At 33.1% G+C, this 23,482-nt stretch overlaps 2 protein-coding genes across 2 annotated transcripts in view; one reads left to right on the top strand and one right to left on the bottom strand.

Annotated features, from left to right (window-relative positions):
- The window catches only part of LOC117782702 (autophagy-related protein 2 homolog B), a 131,045-nt gene extending 129,838 nt beyond the window's left edge, over positions 1–1,207 (bottom strand). The window contains exon 1 of the mRNA XM_034619729.1: positions 959–1,207. Within this exon, the coding sequence (XP_034475620.1) occupies positions 959–1,123 (165 nt within the window). The 5' untranslated portion in view covers positions 1,124–1,207. The remainder of the gene's footprint in view (positions 1–958) is intronic.
- An 838-nt stretch (positions 1,208–2,045) lies between these two features.
- LOC117782704 (28S ribosomal protein S5, mitochondrial) lies at positions 2,046–5,506 on the top strand. Its single transcript, XM_034619731.1, has 2 exons — positions 2,046–2,250; positions 4,247–5,506. Exons 1-2 carry the CDS (start codon positions 2,115–2,117, stop codon positions 5,326–5,328), a joined length of 1,218 nt encoding a protein of 405 aa, XP_034475622.1. The 5' UTR covers positions 2,046–2,114; the 3' UTR covers positions 5,329–5,506.
- The last annotated feature ends 17,976 nt before the right edge of the window (positions 5,507–23,482 follow it).

A 23,482-nucleotide genomic window follows, 5' to 3' on the forward strand; every position in this document is an offset into this window, starting at 1 on the left:
ATATAAAAGTAAATTGATAAAAAAAAAAGCAAGAAAAAAAATTATTTACAAATTCTTTTATTTTTTTTCTTTAACCTATAATTTTGGGGCCTTTTTTAACTATAGGTTGATTTTCAAAACCGAGTCTGGTCGAGTTCACCAAATTTGACTTTTGTTTTTGATTTTGTAAATATTTAAGAAAAGGTTAAAAGGTGAGATATCGTGAAATTTCAAATATATATTTAGAACACTTTAAAGAAAATTCCGACCACAAAATAAAAGTATGGGTGTCATGGGAAATTATAATTTTTAAAAAATAAAGTTTTATTTTTTAAATTTGTTATCGAATTTTAAATGTTAAAAAACATGATATTTTGCGTTTGAACGATAATTTACACCTTTTCCCCTGCCACGGCTTTTTCTTTTATTTTTTGTTCCAAATTTTCTTTAAAGTGTTAAGAATATGTATTTCAAATTTTAGACCGATATCTCACCGGGTTCAAAAGGTACAGATTTTTGTCACCTAAATTCCTGAAATACGTCATGGTGCGCTGTTAGAGATTTGTAGAACACCTTTGATAGAAATACAATGAAGTATATAAAATTGGTGTAGGAAAATAAGAAGGGCTGACTGTATTTCCAGTGTATGTATAGGAAATTGTGCTGGCGCCACCTACCGCTCATTGTTTGAGAGGTGTTCGCTTGTTGTTTATGTGATTAATGCGCAAATACGTGTTTGAGTATCTCAGCACTAAACACTAGCACTAAGCTAACATTTGCATAGTGTTACTAGGCATTTCATATGCAGTATTTTTGCTGATTTTTTGTTTTAACTATTAATCAAATATATATTTTTCTTTTAAGAAAATAAGTAAATAACTGTGCTAAGAATACACACATAATTTATCAGCGTCTCTAGTTCATTACTATGATACAACTTTGCACTATTGCTGGCCCATCACTTACTTAAAATACTTACATTTACTTTCAGTGAAATATTTTCCACAACTGCTTTTCCATTGTATAGATCCACTTTTAGTTGTTCCAAGTTAAGATTATTTTCAAAAAACTGACCCAAATACCTCTGCAATAGGTACCTGCACGTCTTTGTTTTTAATCCGTCCCAGAGATTAAACCAAGACATTGTTGTCAAGAGCTATATTCTTTTCTAATTGATAAACCAAATCGTCAATGTATAGCCTTTGTTATTGTTTTCCTTTAATTAGAGATGAGAGACAGATGAATGTATCGAGTTAAAAAAAAGTGGAGTATCACTAAGGCCCCCACATGCGCGTTTCCACTAAATTGGGGTATTCCATAAACACTCAATTTGGTTTCCATTTAGTTTAAGCACATCTGAATCAGTTTCAGAAATGAACCTTTTTGCTTACTGGTTTCATTTTGATTTAGTGAATTTGAAATCAGGTTAAAAACACAAATATACCATGTTTATACAGTGCCTTAAGTTGCTTTTATTGAAAGCGAGTTACCCTAAGCCGCCTTTGGTAAAAGTCTATTAAAAAACCCCAAATAGAGGGCAATATATCATGAATTTTTTTAGTTTATTTTGTTTTAATGTTTGAAATTACCATACAAAATTGCTTATTTTTGTTGTTGCTTTGTGCAATTTGTCACTACTATGAACCGTTTACCAAGTACATAATAGACAAAAAAAAATAGGCAAAATAGGCAAACTTCAAAGAGTCCAAAATCAAATTTTTTTTTGGCTAAATTCGGTCTCTGTTTGGAGATTCTTTAATTTCTGATTTGGAGTTGTCCCAGACTAATAGACTTTTACCCATTTTTATAAAAGCTTATACATGCGAATTTGTTATGTTATTATTGTGCGTTTACACGAATGTAACACATATATAACATTTTTGTGGTACTTGACCAGGGAGCTTGTTTCCTGTTATTCGTGTTCACTGTTTCATTTTTTTTTAAATAATATATGCCATTACAGTGCCGCCAAGTTTCTAATATGAGCGTGAATTCCTTAGTGGAAACAGACCTTAAATTACTTCGATATCAAAATATCGATATTTACAGTAATCGCTTTCGGTTCCATCGCTTATTTAGCGCTGTGGTTTGGTTAGTTTGTTAATATTTATTTGGAATGTGAAAGAGTGTATAAAATGGCTAGATTGCTATTTAAACCCTTTACCTCACTTTATTTGAAACCATTCCCGCTGCGTGTGGAGAGTTATGTGAATTTTCTTGGTGTTACTTCAAATGTTCTATCTTCTCGAAACACTAGTTTCTTTAATAAGTGTAAGTATAATGTAAATTATATAAGAGATACTTTTAACAGGTAAAAAAATGAGTAACTATGAGAACTATGAGAACCGAGGATTGAATGACTCTTATTTTTCATCTAACCAAATTATTGTAAAATTCAATTGTGTTTATTTTTATCAATTGTAACTTTAGTTTGGTAAGTTCAGTATATACCAAACTCAAATATCATATTTAAGTTTATATAAAATGTATTATATTAAGGTCCGACCATAATAAAACTGGATATTTTGGACATAATATCTACAAAAGCCAAAAAAAAAAAAAGTTTTATAAACTTAATGTGGGCACAGAATGCCATGTGACTTTGTGCCGGCTGAACGCCTGCCAATAACAAAGATGAATGGCAACAATGATGCGTTAGCTGTGGATTGCTTCCGTTTTCAACTGCATGTTCTGCAGAACATAAACAAATAAATAAATAAATCTGATCACTGCGGATGGCAGCCCACGCTAGTGACGAAAGCATCATGAAGGTTGCAGAAGGCGATTAGTAAAATATGCAGGAAGAATGGCGACTGTCTTTTTATCAGAGCTTGCAAATAACAGTTGACACTTTCAGCGTGTCCGCAAAAAAATCTTCTCGAACGGACACAACGAAAATGAGATCGAAAAGACACTCATAGTTCTGTTTTTCCTCAAGCGAAAACAGTTATTTTTGTTTTCCTTTTGCTTGTGTTATTCCCTGACACTTTTGTTGAGAGCAAACCTTGAAAGTGTCTTTTGTGTACTTATGCTTGATTGTGGAGTGGTGCTTGTGTGTGCGAATCATTTAACGATCTTTGTACGAATATTAAGAAAACGTCACTTGCTTTTGAAAGTTCTATTTATCTTATTACATACATAAAAAAATATAAATAAATAAGTACGAACTATTTATCATACAATCCATTTTGAGAAATAACAATTGTACGTAAGTTTTCGAGCGGCTTAAAAATTCGTGTCGCTTCATATAGAATACGCACTTAAAACAAGAAAAACATCAAAAGACACTTTTCGTTGACACTTTTGTGTTTTGCTTATTTGCTAACAGTTGTTTCGTGAGCGCTCGCTGAAAAGTGTCTCTTTTTGGTTGTTGTTCGTAAACAGACACTTTTTTTGCTGAGCAGAACATACGAAACAGAGAGCACAAGCGAGAAGAAAAAAGTATTCAACTCAGTGCGAAAGCATGTGTGTTTTGTTTTTTTCTGTTTTTTCAGTGAGAAAATCGCATTGAAAAAAAGTGTTAACTGTTATTTGCGAGCTCTGCTTTTTATCTTCTTTATTAAAATTCGCGTCCATGATACCTCGACCATCCCAATCCAACAACTGGTCCAAAGGATACATAAATTTTAAATTTTCATTAGCCTTTTTAAAATGATATGAGAAGTTTTTCTTGTGGTTGGTTTGGTAATTGTCTATATAATACAGAAATTGAAGAAAGAATACCAAAATATAGGCGAATTATAATGAATTTTGAAATATAAATTATGTTTTTTTTTTAATTGAGTTTTCACGTTTTCAGACAAAATTAACTTTTTTTATTGGTGTTTCGTCCAACTTGTAACTATCATGGCCCGTTCAGCTCTTAAAGAAACGTATTAAAATCGTCAATTCATATTTTGGTGATTCGCTCTTATGCTTTTTTTCGATCAGCTAACAGTAAAAAACATATCGAGCCTTATTTGCATAAATAACGTAAGCGCCATTTTTTTTTCCGAAATTTGTTTTTTGATGCAAATATGTTCATAATTACCAACCGCATCTGCACCAAAAATATTAAATTTTAATTTTATATACATTTACGGAGATATTGGCATGTCAATTATAACGTAAGCGACAGACGGCATACGAAACACGATACAAGGAGCTGGGTCATGTCTTAATTAACTTTTGAGTGTGAATTTCTGGTTTTAATTTGCTTCCTTTCAATTATCATTTTATAAATAATTTTAATAAATAGAACGAATATATTTGTTTTTTCTATTTTCAGTACCAGCAGAGGATATATGGCGAGGAGTAACAGCTGTTAGTAATGCTGGCAAAAAGAGAGGCCGTGGAAAAGGAACAGGAAGAAAAATAGCAAAAGATCTAAATAGAGGACAAACCATTGGGATTGGAAAGAACAATTGCATATGGCCAGGCTTAAATGCACCAATTATAAGAGGAAACGAACTTATTCATCAACAAAAACAGCCTGCAAACGCAGATAGGGAAAAAAATATACTTAAAATTCGTGACTCAATGGGTAATTTTAAGCAAATGAAGTTAAACCCAATTGATCGTGGTTGGTCTGGAACAAAGATGCCAGGTCGCAGTATTGGTCCTCCAGATGCAGTAGGAGACGAAGAATTTAATTTGTTCGACACATTTGTTTTGGAGAATAAGATCGTTTTCATTATGAAAGGAAACATGGGTAGGAAACGTAGATATTCCGTGTTATCTGTTACTGGCAATAAAAATGGATTGGCTGGATTTGCATTAGCTAAAGGTCCAGAAGTTCGAACCGCTCTCCGGAAATCCAAAAACCGTGCAGGGCAGAAACTAATAAGCATCAATCTTTATGAAAACAGAACCATTAACCACGACTTTTATACCGCTTTTGGAAAAACAAAAATATTTGTTGCGAAGAAACCAGAAGGGTATGGATTGGTATGTCATCGCGCAATTCAAACTATATGCAAGGCAATTGGAATAAAAGATCTGCATGCTAAGATTGAGGGCTCAACGAACCTACAGCATATCGTAAAAGCCTTTTTTATTGGACTTATGCGTCAAAAAACTTACCAAGATATCGCCAATGAGTCATCTTTGCATATTGTTGAAAGACAAATGGCTAGAAACGGATTTACAGAAATTAAAGCAAGTCCACATATAGACCCGAAGGTTACAGAAAACGATCATATAATAGATTTTATGCAGTTTACTTTAGGAAATAAAATTGTACTACGGAAAAAAAAGCTACCACCATTTTACGTTCATTCTAAAGGTCACAATATTTATGAATTAAAGAAAGAGCGTTTTCGAAACCAATCAAAAGTACGTTTACATAAATTAGTTAATTCTTACACATAATTTAAAAAAATATTGTTTTACTAACGTTTTCAATTATTTGTCTTTAAAACAATAAAATTAAAAAAAAAACTTTTACAAAGACTTAAAATGATACCCGACTAAATTCAAAAACTACACTGGCAACGCTGTTTTTTAAAGCTGTTGACTTTTGCGTGAAATTTTAAAATAGAGAAATCACAAAATAAAACAAGGGGGCTCTGACCCCTGCTTGCTTGGCTCGCCTCCCCCGGCTCGATTTTCTGGAAGGGCTACGGTCGAGCTCACTTGGAAGTTATATGCTCGCTAACCACATCTTTGCCGCCATTCGATTTAATGACCATGAATGAATTAATCTTATATTCGTACAGAAGGTAAATTAAATTAACTTTCAAATTGTTAAAATAAAATAAAAGTTAACATACACACCATGAGACATACATAAATATATGCAAATTTAGAATTATGAGGTTAACCTAACTAAATAATTAATTGAATTATCAAATGTACATTCAGGCCTGTTCCGAATTCCAAACGATTTCAAAAAGTAAAAACAAACGTTTTACTGCTATCGAATCATTTTTGAACAGCACCCAATTCCGACCGAAATGGACTTGTTTTTACTTTTCGAACTCGGTTTCAAAAACGATTCGATAGAAATTGCTAAAATAATATAATTTTTTAATTTAATTCTGTAAAATGCAATTATGGTTATTGCTTGCTTACATTTTTGCATTATATTTTTTTTTGTCACCAGCTGAACCAGAGTTGTTATGAATTCAATAATAAAAACATTCAATCTTCAATTTTTCTCTTAAATCCGATTAAAATTGCTTAAAACTATTTTTGAAAATTTATTTTAAATATTTCATGTTAAATATAGCACATAGCAGCTAAATTAGACTAAAATTTCGTTGATCGAATTTTATTTATTAATTGAAGTAACTCTAGCAGCTTGTGATTGCGAGACTTAGTATCGATAACAAAAAGTAAAGTAGAATTCAGAAAAGCTCGGCTTACCCATTGCCGCTCGATCTTGTTTTGTATGCAATATTTTATAGATGTTTTTAAAAAAATTCTTTTAAAATATACTTCAACTTTGAACAGTTAATGTAGTGATGTTAAGATTCTAAAAATGTTCAAGGTTATTCGAATTTTCAGTTTATTGTTTGAGAGAATTATTTTAATGCTTTATGTAGCATATACTTTTGATTCCGCTCGCTCAACAGCACACGTTTTGAAAACGACAATTCTTGTCGATTTGCAGAATTCGGAACAGCAATCAACTCGATTTGCGGCAGTTCCACTCGTTTTCGAAATTCGGAACAGGTGGGCTAAAAGAAGTCGTCCGATGTTGTTTGTCTTTCTTTTTTTTCTAAATGAAAAACTTCGATTCTGTTTTTTGATTATGTTTATTTGAACCCTTAGAATTGTATTGGTCAAGTCGAGATAATTTTATCGGTTAAATGGGCGCCGTCACAATTGATTGCCATACGGACTCGTTTTATGGCATTTCTTTACTTCGGCGAGATCTTCGGGCAACAGTTTCTCGCAATTGTGTCGAATGTTGTGATTGAGGGCTTCCAGGGTCACGGGCTTGTTTACGTAAACACGGGACTTCAAAAAAACCCCACGAAATAAAGTCTGGAACGGTTAAATCGCCAAAGCAAGAGAGTAGGCGACCCGGGAACGCCGCCGCTCATTATGATTTTGGTCGAAAAATCGCCCTCGAGATTTAGGATGGCTTGGTCGTAGGTTACACGCGTTTGGAGGTCAACAGGCAGCAGCTAATGCACGGACTGGACTTTGTATGGGAACATTCGCAGGTATTTGACCAAAATTCGCCTTAGGGACGACTGGTGTTTCCGGCAACAGCTTGACATTCAGGCAACAGCGGCGATATTCTCGGCAGAACGGTTGCTACCCCTCACCCCAGTGTGTAAAGCAAAACTTAATTGCTTAATATCCTCGTTGCTTATTGTCCAATCGCGATGATCAAAAATATAGTTATCCATACGTGTGCTGAATTTTAAATCTGTACCTATTAATTTGCCCTTGTAATCAGATATTTTAGTTTTTCATAGCAGCAACGAGAGCAACTACGGAAGCAACTACTGGAGCATATTGGAAAGCTACTACGTGAGTACTTTAAGTAGCTTACGGCCAAATTTGGTCAGAATGTACAAAACCAACTAATTGCATATTCTATCAGTTTGGTTAACATAAAAACAAAAAACTTTTTCATACTACTTAAGACTTAATTTTCGATAAAGCGTCTCTATTGCAGCTATATGATAAAGCTGGACCAATTTGAACCAAATTTGGTCTGGATGTATATCTTCCAAAAAAAAATCCTATTCACGAGGTAAAAGTCTAGTGACGAAAGGCTAGATGCCCCAAAATTTCTGATATTCATTTTTATTAATTTTTAAAAAACAAGATCGAGCGGCAATGGCTAAACCGAGATGTTCTGAATTCTACTTTTATTTTTGCTATCGATACTAACTCTCGCAATTGAAAGCTGCTAGAGTTACTGCAATTGATAAATAAAATTCGAACAACGAAATGTTAGTCTAGCTTAGCTTCCATGTGCTATATTTAACATGAGATATTTAAAATTAATTTTCAATAATAGTTTTAAATAATCGTATTTAAGAGGAAAATTAAAGATTGAATGTTTTTATATTTGAGTTCATGAGAACTCTGGTTCAGGTTGATATCAACAATCACATGCAGAAGACAGGCAATAAGCTGGTGGCAAAAAATGTAAGCAACCAATAGCCATAATTGCCGGCATTTTGCAGAATCAAATTAACAATTTATATTATTAAACCAATTTCTACTTCTTCATTGGCTAAAGCAGCTGATACGGTCGATGACTTACTGCTATCGAATCGTTTTCTAAACCGACTTCGAAAAGTAAAAACAAGTCCATTTCGGTCGGAATTGAGAACAGCAAATAATAATACGTTCGTTTTCGTTTCGTTTTTATTTTTTTAAAACGTTAGGAATGCGAAACATACCTGATAATAATTATTTTTCTTAGTTACCCCTTACTTTTTGCTTTTTAAAACCATATCAACTGTTAAGATTGGTTGAAAAACATAGGACTTACAGAATTTGAATACCAAAATCGGTAAATATCTCTTACATTTAAGGCGGACACGTTCAATTCGAATGTGTGCAATGCATGAAGATGGCCTGTTATTTTAAGCAATTGTTTGAATGTATTTTTTATTTTGATTATTTTTATAATATGGCCTCGCACTATAGCAGGTAAGTACCGGTCAAAAAAATTGAGGAACACAAGTATTCTGAAGCTAACTTGATCTGCGTGCACAACATATCATAGTCTCGGAGATAAAGGTGTTCAAAGAAGTGTACCATAATTTGTCACGAATCTAATAGACTCTGGTACCCATTTTTTTTGGGTACCGAGCTAAAAATGTGGGTTTGGTTCGTGTTATAGCTAAAAAGTTCAAATTTGTTGGACAGTGTTATCAGAATTATCTTTTGAGTCCCATGCTTATTAAGGCTGTCGAAAAATAAATTGGGGCGAGTACAAAACTCACTACGGAAATAAATTATGGCCGATCGTTTTCGAAGAAGTGGTAACAACAGAAAAAAAAATTGTAGTTTTCTTAAAGTACTGCAAAATACTTTTTTTTTTAAATTCATTCTTGGTACCTTCTAAAGGAATGTGGATGTGTTTTTTGTAGAGAGTGCCGTATGACGTGCGTTCCTGCCTTATACTTTCCACATTCTAGAGGGTGGTATTTTAAATTGGCAAATGGAAACGAAATGTTACAGAACATTAACAGACCCCATGGCAATATAGCTTCCAAAAAATAAAATTATAATAATACAAAATCAAAGCCATATTTGGTTAAAATCGGATTACTATATCATATAGCTGCCATAGGAGGGATCGGTTCAGAATCAGCATTTAGTATGAAAACTTCTGCTGTTTCTTAATATATAGCATCTCATCTCGCAGGTTGAGTATCTGGTAATGTGTTATATATCCCTACCAAATTTGGTTCGAATCGGATCACTATACTATATAGCTGCTTTGTAACGATCAGTCGAAAATTGTCCTTTAGTATGAAAAACCTTTTAATTTTCTAATATGCGGGCACCTTTAAAAAAAGGGACGAAGAAATAGAAAAAAAGAAGTGTTTTTTCGTCCAAATCTATCAAAAAAAGTGGATTTGGTTCGTGTAATTGTTTGGCTGTTGCCTAGCGTTATAAACAAATTCAAATTTTTTACACCTATTTGCGGGTACCCAAGGATCTTTTTTTAAGGATCTTGTTGACTAGTTTTTGAAATAATTTTAACTTATATAAAGTCTAAAATGACTACAAAGACTAATTTAACTTTGAAGTTATATTGCTCATAGAAATGTGTGTTCTAAAAATCTCTAAAACTAACCCAAAAGGTGGTGTTTCTGATAGTGTGCAAGCAATGCTTTCAAATAACAAAATTTTTTGGAGAGGTTAAGGTATAAAGGTATTTTTTAAAATTGAATGAAATGTATTTTGAATTAATTCATTAATTATATAAAACATACCTAAATACGTTAATTTTTAAGCAGTTTATTTAAAAATCTCTAGAGGTGTTAGGCAGGGTTTGTGGTGATTTTATAAAAAAAAGATTTTTGGACCCCCCCCTTCGCTCAATGCTGCCTACGCCCTTGGATCAGTAATTAGTACTTGCTATATGACATGATACCTTCTTATACAAATCAGACCTCTACGTTTCTTACCGTTTGTTACCGAAATGTTTTGTCGTTGGAAATTTCATGCTGAATGCAATAAGTAGCAACAAATTTATATAATATTACAATTTTTGTAAGAGAAACGAATAATTGTATGCACGCGGCTAGATTTGGCGTGCAAAAGCGAATGTGTGAGGTTGGTTAAGAAATTGCAAAAATTAAAAAAGTTTTTCATATTAAAGGTTTAGTTGAAACCGACGTTCATATGGCAGCTATATTATATAGGCATCCGATTTAGACCAAATTTGAACAGGCTGTAACATTTAGTAAAAAAGACATATTCTGTGAGTTTGGTTGAGATAGCTCGAAAAACAAAAAATTTTCGTACTAAGAGTTAATTTCTATCCAATTGTTCCAATGGCAGCTATATGATATAGTTACCCGATGCTCACCAAATTTGGTCAGGGTATAACAGGCAGTCTGTGAGTTTGGTTGACATGTCTTAAGAAATAAAAAAGTTTTTCATACTAAAGTTAATTTGATCTTTATTGTACCTATGAGAGCTATAAGATATAGTCATCCGATTTTGACAAAAGTTGGTCAGGGTGTAAAATATGGTAAAAAAAAAAAAACACAATTTGTGAGTTTGGTTGAGATAACTTTAAAAACAAAATAGTTCTCCATACTAAAGTAGAATCTGAACCCGATTGTTCTTATTGCACCTATATGATATAGTAACCCGATTTTGACCAAATTGTAAAATATCCTAAAATTTAAATATATGTTAATAAAATTAAATTAAAAAATAAAATAAAAATCATGCCTGGTGTGGGAAATGAAACCGCGCCTCCCTGTACCTGGGTCTAACACACCATCCTCTGCACTACTTTGGTACTGAACTCGCCAGCTGACCAAACACTGCTATATATGTTAATTTAGTAAATGTATGTCTTTGTTTTGTCAAATTGTTTTAAAAAAAAAGCCATGATCAAGCGAACCCGAACCTTCTGCTTCTGCATCTAACACACAATCTTCTGCACCACTTTGCCACTGAATACCTCGTTTGAGCAAACTCTACTACATGTAAACTGAAAATCCATGTGAGCTTTGAACTCCATTTGGATGCACTTACAGGTCGATTTTGGCCAAACGCAGCCTTATCTCCCGATGAAATTATCTTAAGAATATTGTGGCCAAGTTTTAAAGTCGTATGTCAAACCGTCTGTACAATGGTAAGTCAGTCAGTGAGTCAGTTGGACAAAAGAAATTAATATATATAGATTAAATATTGTTCGTCACAAAATTGGACATCAGAGTCTTACAGTAGGTGTACAATAATGGGCTGCTGTGAGAATTAACAACATTGCTTTGCTTATTAGTTGCTTCCCTTTAAATTTTGTTTGCAAGCTCTAATACCCTGTAAAAGTAAAATTTTTAATACATACAACACAATTTTAGCGTTTATTAAATATTCTAAATTAATAAATCAACACTTTGCATTTGTTTTATCATCTACCTTTCTGAATTTATCAAAATTATGGTGTTTTGCTTTATAAAATATTAAAGGCAATAAAGTATTATAGGTGAAGGGTGTTTCATAGCGCATGTTTTTGTTTCGCTTGCTGTGCCAGCAACGAGCTCTGCCAGCCAACTGAATCGAAACCAAAAATAATTTCCCTCAGACAACACATCCGCCGAAAAATTTCACTGTGGACGTAATTTATTGGTGACACACATTTTTAGTTGTATTGGATGTCTTCCCTATAGGTTATTTGTTTAGCGGTACAAGTCAAAAAAGTAGTGTTGGTAAACGGTCAATAACAGTGAAAAGTTGCACAAAATAACATTCAAAAGGCAATTATTTTGTATGGAAACTTCAAACTTAAAAAAAAAGACTGGTTGAGTCCCCAAACTAAATTCTTCTTCTTCTTTGTTTGGAGTTGGAGTTGGAGACCTTTCCCCTTATCACTTATCACTTTACCCTAATCACTAATGTTAAATTCACCAATGAAGTAAGGTATGGTGGTGAGTGGTAACCAGTGGGCTCACCAATCCCTCACCAGTCAGCCGTACTAGAGGGTAACATTGTACATTCTTTTAGCTTGACAATCTTGGTTTTACACCCACTTTTGGGTATGGTATACATAGATAGATAGATGCAAGTTTAAATTTTACATAAAAATTACTTTTTCCACATATTTTTATATTTTTATTTAAACTGAATTTTGCTCGTCCGAAAATTTGATATCAGAAATTTTGGGGCTAGGAATTGCGTTCGTCCCTAGACTTTTACCTCGTGTAGAAGTTTTTTTTGTGGGATATCAAAAAGTTTGGCAATTGCTTTTGCTCTTGACATTGTAACTTTATCATTAATGTAGGCATATAGTAAAATATATAAATTTATAAATATTGTTCTTTAATTATAAAAAAAATAAAGGGCTCCGCCTGTACTTTTTATGAAAAAAAAATTGTTCATAATAAGACTTGGCCCGATTGGTCCTATGACAGCTATATATGATATAGTGGTTCTATTAGAACTAACTTTAGTCAGGATGTACAAGTATAACTTTAATGCATAATCTATTAGTTTGGTTACGATATCTCGTAAAACAAAAAAGTTTTTCATACTATGACTAAATATTGGACAGATCGGTTATATGACAGCTATATTTGTCATAGTTTTCCGATTTTAACCAACTTTGGTCAGGATATATAAAGCCAAGTTAAAAGCATATTTCATATTTTTCACAGTAAAACTTTATTTTCGCCCGATTGGTCCTATGACGGCTATATGATATAGTGGTCCGATATGAACCAACTTCAGTCAGGGTGTATAAAACTAACTCAAATGCATATTGTATCAGTTCGTTTTCGTACTAAAACGTGATTTTCGACCGATAGAAAAATGTGTATATACTGTTAACAGGTAATATCTTCCAAACCCTCAGCCAAAATTTATGTTTCATATTTCATTCTTTCTACAAAATACTCAGTTTTAATAAAATCGTTAGAGCCGTTTTGTCATAAATCGCCTAAATTTAAGCTAATAAAACCTTATTTCACCTGTAAGTACGTTAGAAAAAAAGTTCAAAGGTACGCCCAAAAGCCCTCAAGCACACCTTTCAAATGATATATAGAACATATCTGTAGCTTCTATGATTTGGAAACTGTTGAGGTCTAAATCTTAGCGGATTTGGCGTTTTCCCGCTAAACTAGCGGTTTTTTCAAAAGCAATAAGTCCCCATAATTACATCTAAGGTATTTAAGCGCTTGAATGCAAACAGACAAACAAACAAACTGACTTTTCATCTTATTTTGGGAAATCCACTAAAAAGTTCAAATTTAATTATCTTTTGAACTAGTTGTCGAATTTGGGTGATCGATTTGTCAATCGACGCGAATGTTTGATTAGAATTTTTAAAAAATAAAAAAATTTTAGCAAACATTAGCTGCAATCATTAAAATTCTTTTCCCACTTACACTCCTTTATCTCATATATCTCCCATATCTGAGTTAGCAAAAGTTTTAGTACGCCATTTTGTAAGTCGTAGTAAATTTTCATTGTTGGCTGTATATATGGAGTATATATATATATATATATATGAATATATGGAGTTGACACCTCGCGAACAACATTTATCTCTCGAGAGTACTCTAGTAAAGCTGAGTATGGACATAAGATTTGACACTAGCGAAGGACAAGCTCTCAATATTTATCTGTCGAAGAGCGAAAGCAGTGTTGACAAATCAAAAAAAACCCAAAATTTGAATGGTAACTCTGTTACGTCAGCTGTGTTTTGTTTACCATATCAACTGTTAAGATTGGTTGAAAAACATAGGACTTACAGAATTTGTTTGAATACCAAAATCGGTAAATATCACTTACATTTTAGGCGGACACGTTCAATTCGAATGTGTGCAATGCATAAAGATGGCCCGTTATTTTAAGCAATTGTTTGAATGTATTTTTTATTTTGATTATTTTTATAATATGGCCTCGAGCTATAGCAGGTAAGTACCGGTCAAAAAAATTGAGGAATACAAGTATTCTGAAGCTAACTTGATCTGCGTGCACAACATATCAGTATTGTCACCAAATTTGGTAGCTCTAGGTCTTATAGTTTCTGAGCTCAAAATGATTATATCTCCTCAATATATCATATTTCCTCAAAAATCTTCTCTGTTTATTAACCGATCTCGATGACATTTTCAGCATACGTCAGGACTCGTCCCACCATCCTGTGCGCCAAGGCTGAAGCTTTAAAATTGCTCTTGTTATTAGATTTTATATCATTTCGTGGGCGGACGTGAGCGTGGCCAAATTTAAATAAACTTTATGTAGGTCAACATCCTAGGAGTATTGTCACCAAATTTGGTTGCTTTACCTCTCATAGTCTCGGAGATAAAGGTGTTCAAAGAAGTGTACCATAATTTGTCACGAATCTAATAGACTCTGGTACCCATTTTTTTTGGGTACCGAGCTAAAAATGTGGGTTTGGTTCGTGGCCAAAAAGTTCAAATTTGTTGGACAGTGTTATCAGAATTATCTTTTGAGTCCCATGCTTATTGAGGCTGTCGAAAAATAAATTGGGGCGAGTACAAAACTCACTTCGGAAATAAATTATGGCCGATGGTTTTCGAAGAAGTGGTAACAACAGAAAAAAAAATTGTAGTTTTCTTAAAGTACTGCAAAATACTTTTTTTTTTAATTCATTCTTGGTACCTTCTAAAGGAATGTGGATGTGTTTTTTGTAGAGAGTGCCGTATGACGTGCGTTCCTGTCTATACTTTCCATTGGTATATTGGGTGGTATTTTAAATTGGCAAATGGAAACGAAATGTTACAGAACATTAACAGACCCCATGGCAATATAGCTTCCAAAAAATAAAATTATAATAATACAAAAACAAAGCCATATTTGGTTAAAATCGGATTACTATATCATATAGCTGCCATAGGAGGGATCGGTTCAGAATCAGCATTTAGTATGAAAACTTCTGCTGTTTCTTAATATATAGCATCTAATCTCGCAGGTTGAGTATCTGGTAATGTGTTATATATCCCTACCAAATTTGGTTCGAATCGGATGACTATACTATATAGCTGCTTTGTAACGATCAACGAAAAAAAGTGAATTTGGTTCGTGTAATTGTTTGGCTGTTGCCTAGCGTTATAAACAAATTCAAATTTTTTACACCTATTTGCGGGTACCCAAGGATCTTGTTGACTAGTTTTTGAAATAATTTAAACTTATATAAAGTTTAAAATGACTACAAAGACTAATTTAACTTCGAAGTTATATTGCTCATAGAAATGTGTGTTCTAAAAATCTCTAAAACTAACCCAAAAGGTGGTGTTTCTGAAAGTATGCAAGCAATGCTTTCAAATAACAAAATTTTTTTGGAGAGGTTAAGGTATAAAGGTATTTTTAAAAATTGAATGAAATGTATTTTGAATTAATTCATTTATTATATAAAACATACCTAAATACGTTAGTTTTTAAGCAGTTTATTTAAAAATCTCTAGAGGTTTAAGGCAGGGTTTGTGGTGATTTTATAAAAAAAAAGATTGGACCCCCCCTTCGCTCAATGCTGCCTACGCCCTTGGATCAGTAATTAGTACTTGCTAAATGACATGATACCTTCTTATACAAATCAGACCTCTACGTTTCTTACCGTTCGTACGATGCAATTATTATCAGTTATTAGAAAATTTGAAATGTTTTGTCGTTGAAAATTTCATGCTGAATGCAATAAGTAGCAACAAATTTATATAATATTACAATTTTGTAAGAGAAACGAATAATTGTATGCACGCGGCTAGATTTGGCGTGCAAAAGCGAATGTGAAGTTGGTTAAGAAATTGCAAAAATTAAAAAAGTTTTTCATATTAAAGGTTTATTTGAAACCGACGTTCATATGGCAGCTATATTAAATAGGCATCCGATTTAGACCAAATTTGAACAGGCTGTAACATTTAGTAAAAAAGACATATTCTGTGAGTTTGGTTGAGATAGCTCGAAAAACAAACAATTTTCGTACTAAGAGTTAATTTCTATCCAATTGTTCCAATGGCAGCTATATGATATAGTTACCCGATGCTCACTAAATTTGGTCAGGGTATAACAGGCAGTCTGTGAGTTTGGTTGACATGTCTTAAGAAATAAAAAAGTTTTTCATGCTAAAAGTTAATTTGAGCTTTATTGTACCTATGAGAGCTTTAAGATATAGTCATCCGATTTTGACAAAAGTTGGTCAGGGTGTAAGATATGGTAAAAAAAAACACAATTTGTGAGTTTGGTTGAGATAACTTGAAAAACAAAATAGTTCTCCATACTAAAGTAGAATCTGAACCCGATTGTTCTTATTGCACCTATATGATATAGTAACCGATTTTGACCAAATTGTAAAATATCCTAAAATTTAAAAATATGTTAATAAAATTAAATAAAGAAATAAAATAAAAATCATGCCTGGTGTGGGAAATGAAACCGCGCCTCCCTGTACCTGGGTCTAACACACCATCCTCTGCACTACTTTGGTACTGAATGTTTTTGTTTTGTCAAATTGATTTAAAAAAAAGCCATGATCAAGCGAACCCGAACATTCTGCTTCTGAATCTAACACACCATCTTCTGCACCACTTTGCCACTGAATACCTCGTTTGAGCAAACTCTACTACATGTAAACTGAAAATACATGTGAGCTTTGAACTCCATTTTGACGCACTTACAGGTCGATTTTGGCCAAACGCAGCCTTATCTCCCGATGAAATTATCTTAAGAATATTGTGGCCAAGTTTCAAAGTCGTATGTCAAACCGTCTGTACAATGGTAAGTCAGTCAGTGAGTCAGTTGGACAAAAGAAATTAATATATATAGATTAAATATTGTTCGTCACAAAATTGGACATCAGAGTCTTACAGTAGGTGTACAATAATGGGCTGCTGTGAGAATTAACAACATTGCTTTGCTTATTAGTTGCTTCCCTTTAAATTTTGTTTGCAAGCTCTAATACCCTGTAAAAGTAAAATTTTTAATACATACAACACAATTTTAGCGTTTATTAAATATTCTAAATTAATAAATCAACACTTTGCATTTGTTTTATCATCTACCTTTCTGAATTTATCAAAATTATGGTGTTTTGCTTTATAAAATATTAAAGGCAATAAAGTATTATAGGTGAAGGGTGTTTCATAGCGCGCATGTTTTTTGTTTCGCTTGCTGTGCCAGCAACGAGCTCTGCCAGCCAACTGAATCGAAACCAAAAATAATTTCCCTCAGACAACACATCCGCCGAAAAATTTCACTGTGGACGTAATTTATTGGTGACACACATTTTTAGTTGTATTGGATGTCTTCCCTATAGGTTATTTGTTTAGCGGTACAAGTCAAAAAAGTAGTGTTGGTAAACGGTCAATAACAGTGAAAAGTTGCACAAAATAACATTCAAAAGGCAATTATTTTGTATGGAAACTTCAAACTTAAAAAAAGACTGGTTGAGTCCCCAAACTAAATTCTTGACAAATAGCCCTCTATTTATGTTTTGTTTTTGTTTGGAGTTGGAGTTGGAGACCTTTCCCCTTATCACTAATCACTTTACCCTAATCACTAATGTTAAATTCACCATTGAAGTAAGGTATGGTGGTGAGTGGTAACCAGTGGGCTCACCAATCCCTCACCAGTCAGCCGTACTAGAGGGTAACATTGTACATTCTTTTAGCTTGACAATCTTGGTTTTACACCCACTTTTGGGTATGGTATACATACATAGATAGATGCAAGTTTAAATAAATATATAAATAAATAAAAAAAAAAAAAAATTGGCACTGTGCGCAAAAAGGGTCAGCTTCTTTTTACATAAAAATTACTTTTTCCACATATTTTTATATTTTTATTTAAACTTTTTATATTAAACTGAATTTTGCTCGTCCGAAAATTTGGTATCAGAAATTTTGGGGCTAGGTATTGCGTTCGTCCCTAGACTTTTACCACGTGTAGAAGTTTTTTTTGTGGGATATCAAAAAGTTTGGCAATAGCTTTTGCTCTTGACATTGTAACTTTATCATTAATGCAGGCATATAGTAAAATATATAAATTTATAAATATTGTTCTTTAATTATAAAAAAAATAAAGGGCTCCGCCTGTACTTTTTATGAAAAAAAAAATTGTTCATAATAAGACTTGGATTTCGCCCGATTGGTCCTATGACAGCTATATATGATATAGTGGTTCTATTAGAACTAACTTTAGTCAGGATGTACAAGTATAACTTTAATGCATATTCTATTAGTTTGGTTACGATATCTCGTAAAACAAAAAAGTTTTTCATACTATGACTAAATATTGGACAGATCGGTTATATGACAGCTATATTTGTCATAGTTTTCCGATTTTAACCAACTTTGGTCAGGATATATAAAGCCAAGTTAAAAGCATATTTCATATTTTTTTTACAGTAAAACTTTATTTTCGCCCGATTGGTCCTATGACGGCTATATGATATAGTGGTCCGATATGAACCAACTTCAGTCAGGGTGTATAAAACTAACTCAAATGCATATTGTATCAGTTCGTTTTCGTACTAAAACGTGATTTTCGACCGATAGAAAAATGTGTATATACTGTTAACAGGTAATATCTTCCAAACCCTCAGCCAAAATTTATGTTTCATATTTCATTCTTTCTACAAAATACTCAGTTTTAATAAAAATCGTTAGAGCCGTTTTGTCATAAATCGCCTAAATTTAAGCTAATAAAACCTTATTTCACCTGTAAGTACGTTAGAAAAAAAGTTCAAAGGTACGCCCAAAAGCCCTCAAGCACACCTTTCAAATGATATATAGAACATATCTGTAGCTTCTATGATTTGGAAACTGTTGAGGTCTAAATCTTAGCGGGATTTGGCGTTTTCCCGCTAAACTAGCGGTTTTTTCAAAAGCAATAAGTCCCCATAATTACATCTAAGGTATTTAAGCGCTTGAATGCAAACAGACAAACAAACAAACTGACTTTTCATCTTATTTTGGGAAATCCACTAAAAATTTCAAATTTAATTATCTTTTGAACTAGTTGTCGAATTTGGGTGTTCGATTTGTCAATCGACGCGAATGTTTGATTAGAATTTTTAAAAAATAAAAAAATTTTAGCAAACATTAGCTGCAATCATTAAAATTCTTTTCCCACTTACACTCCTTTATCTCATATATCTCCCATATCTGAGTTAGCAAAAGTTTTAGTACGCCATTTTGTAAGTCGTAGTAAATTTTCATTGTTGGCTGTATATATGGAGTATATATATATATATATATATATGAATATATGGAGTTGACACCTCGCGAACAACATTTATCTCTCGAGAGTACTCTACTAAAGCTGAGTATGGACATAAGATTTGACACTAGCGAAGGACAAGCTCTCAATATTTATCTGTCGAAGAGCGAAAGCAGTGTTGACAAATCAAAAAAAAACCCAAAATTTGAATGGTAACTCTGTTACGTCAGCTGTGTTTTGTTTACCATATCAACTGTTAAGATTGGTTGAAAAACATAGGACTTACAGAATTTGTTTGAATACCAAAATCGGTAAATATCACTTACATTTTAGGCGGACACGTTCAATTCGAATGTGTGCAATGCATAAAGATGGCCCGTTATTTTAAGCAATTGTTTGAATGTATTTTTTATTTTGATTATTTTTATAATATGGCCTCGAGCTATAGCAGGTAAGTACCGGTCAAAAAAATTGAGGAATACAAGTATTCTGAAGCTAACTTGATCTGCGTGCACAACATATCAGTATTGTCACCAAATTTGGTAGCTCTAGGTCTTATAGTTTCTGAGCTCAAAATGATTATATCTCCTCAATATATCATATTTCCTCAAAAATCTTCTCTGTTTATTAACCGATCTCGATGACATTTTCAGCATACGTCAGGACTCGTCCCACCATCCTGTGCGCCAAGGCTGAAGCTAAAATTGCTCTTGTTATTAGATTTTATATCATTTCGTGGGCGGACGTGAGCGTGGCCAAATTTAAATAAACTTTATGTAGGTCAACATCCTAGGAGTATTGTCACCAAATTTGGTTGCTTTACCTCTCATAGTCTCGGAGATAAAGGTGTTCAAAGAAGTGTACCATAATTTGTCACGAATCTAATAGACTCTGGTACCCATTTTTTTTGGGTACCGAGCTAAAAATGTGGATTTGGTTCGTGGCCAAAAAGTTCAAATTTGTTGGACAGTGTTATCAGAATTATCTTTTGAGTCCCATGCTTATTGAGGCTGTCGAAAAATAAATTGGGGCGAGTACAAAACTCACTTCGGAAATAAATTATGGCCGATGGTTTTCGAAGAAGTGGTAACAACAGAAAAAAAAATTGTAGTTTTCTTAAAGTACTGCAAAATACTTTTTTTTTTAATTCATTCTTGGTACCTTCTAAAGGAATGTGGATGTGTTTTTTGTAGAGAGTGCCGTATGACGTGCGTTCCTGTCTATACTTTCCATTGGTATATTGGGTGGTATTTTAAATTGGCAAATGGAAACGAAATGTTACAGAACATTAACAGACCCCATGGCAATATAGCTTCCAAAAAATAAAATTATAATAATACAAAAACAAAGCCATATTTGGTTAAAATCGGATTACTATATCATATAGCTGCCATAGGAGGGATCGGTTCAGAATCAGCATTTAGTATGAAAACTTCTGCTGTTTCTTAATATATAGCATCTAATCTCGCAGGTTGAGTATCTGGTAATGTGTTATATATCCCTACCAAATTTGGTTCGAATCGGATGACTATACTATATAGCTGCTTTGTAACGATCAACGAAAAAAAGTGAATTTGGTTCGTGTAATTGTTTGGCTGTTGCCTAGCGTTATAAACAAATTCAAATTTTTTACACCTATTTGCGGGTACCCAAGGATCTTGTTGACTAGTTTTTGAAATAATTTAAACTTATATAAAGTTTAAAATGACTACAAAGACTAATTTAACTTCGAAGTTATATTGCTCATAGAAATGTGTGTTCTAAAAATCTCTAAAACTAACCCAAAAGGTGGTGTTTCTGAAAGTATGCAAGCAATGCTTTCAAATAACAAAATTTTTTTGGAGAGGTTAAGGTATAAAGGTATTTTTAAAAATTGAATGAAATGTATTTTGAATTAATTCATTTATTATATAAAACATACCTAAATACGTTAGTTTTTGAGCAGTTTATTTAAAAATCTCTAGAGGTTTAAGGCAGGGTTTGTGGTGATTTTATAAAAAAAAAGATTGGACCCCCCCTTCGCTCAATGCTGCCTACGCCCTTGGATCAGTAATTAGTACTTGCTAAATGACATGATACCTTCTTATACAAATCAGACCTCTACGTTTCTTACCGTTCGTACGATGCAATTATTATCAGTTATTAGAAAAATTTGAAATGTTTTGTCGTTGAAAATTTCATGCTGAATGCAATAAGTAGCAACAAATTTATATAATATTACAATTTTTGTAAGAGAAACGAATAATTGTATGCACGCGGCTAGATTTGGCGTGCAAAAGCGAATGTGTGAAGTTGGTTAAGAAATTGCAAAAATTAAAAAAGTTTTTCATATTAAAGGTTTATTTGAAACCGACGTTCATATGGCAGCTATATTAAATAGGCATCCGATTTAGACCAAATTTGAACAGGCTGTAACATTTAGTAAAAAAGACATATTCTGTGAGTTTGGTTGAGATAGCTCGAAAAACAAACAATTTTCGTACTAAGAGTTAATTTCTATCCAATTGTTCCAATGGCAGCTATATGATATAGTTACCCGATGCTCACCAAATTTGGTCAGGGTATAACAGGCAGTCTGTGAGTTTGGTTGACATGTCTTAAGAAATAAAAAAGTTTTTCATACTAAAAGTTAATTTGATCTTTATTGTACCTATGAGAGCTATAAGATATAGTCATCCGATTTTGACAAAAGTTGGTCAGGGTGTAAGATATGGTAAAAAAAAACACAATTTGTGAGTTTGGTTGAGATAACTTGAAAAACAAAATAGTTCTCCATACTAAAGTAGAATCTGAACCCGATTGTTCTTATTGCACCTATATGATATAGTAACCCGATTTTGACCAAATTGTAAAATATCCTAAAATTTAAAAATATGTTAATAAAATTAAATAAAGAAATAAAATAAAAATCATGCCTGGTGTGGGAAATGAAACCGCGCCTCCCTGTACCTGGGTCTAACACACCATCCTCTGCACTACTTTGGTACTGAATGTTTTTGTTTTGTCAAATTGATTTAAAAAAAAGCCATGATCAAGCGAACCCGAACATTCTGCTTCTGAATCTAACACACCATCTTCTGCACCACTTTGCCACTGAATACCTCGTTTGAGCAAACTCTACTACATGTAAACTGAAAATACATGTGAGCTTTGAACTCCATTTTGACGCACTTACAGGTCGATTTTGGCCAAACGCAGCCTTATCTCCCGATGAAATTATCTTAAGAATATTGTGGCCAAGTTTCAAAGTCGTATGTCAAACCGTCTGTACAATGGTAAGTCAGTCAGTGAGTCAGTTGGACAAAAGAAATTAATATATATAGATTAAATATTGTTCGTCACAAAATTGGACATCAGAGTCTTACAGTAGGTGTACAATAATGGGCTGCTGTGAGAATTAACAACATTGCTTTGCTTATTAGTTGCTTCCCTTTAAATTTTGTTTGCAAGCTCTAATACCCTGTAAAAGTAAAATTTTTAATACATACAACACAATTTTAGCGTTTATTAAATATTCTAAATTAATAAATCAACACTTTGCATTTGTTTTATCATCTACCTTTCTGAATTTATCAAAATTATGGTGTTTTGCTTTATAAAATATTAAAGGCAATAAAGTATTATAGGTGAAGGGTGTTTCATAGCGCGCATGTTTTTTGTTTCGCTTGCTGTGCCAGCAACGAGCTCTGCCAGCCAACTGAATCGAAACCAAAAATAATTTCCCTCAGACAACACATCCGCCGAAAAATTTCACTGTGGACGTAATTTATTGGTGACACACATTTTTAGTTGTATTGGATGTCTTCCCTATAGGTTATTTGTTTAGCGGTACAAGTCAAAAAAGTAGTGTTGGTAAACGGTCAATAACAGTGAAAAGTTGCACAAAATAACATTCAAAAGGCAATTATTTTGTATGGAAACTTCAAACTTAAAAAAAGACTGGTTGAGTCCCCAAACTAAATTCTTGACAAATAGCCCTCTATTTATGTTTTGTTTTTGTTTGGAGTTGGAGTTGGAGACCTTTCCCCTTATCACTAATCACTTTACCCTAATCACTAATGTTAAATTCACCATTGAAGTAAGGTATGGTGGTGAGTGGTAACCAGTGGGCTCACCAATCCCTCACCAGTCAGCCGTACTAGAGGGTAACATTGTACATTCTTTTAGCTTGACAATCTTGGTTTTA

This window comes from Drosophila innubila (genome assembly GCF_004354385.1).
Source record: "Drosophila innubila isolate TH190305 chromosome 2L unlocalized genomic scaffold, UK_Dinn_1.0 5_B_2L, whole genome shotgun sequence".
Taxonomy (NCBI): domain Eukaryota; kingdom Metazoa; phylum Arthropoda; class Insecta; order Diptera; family Drosophilidae; genus Drosophila; species Drosophila innubila.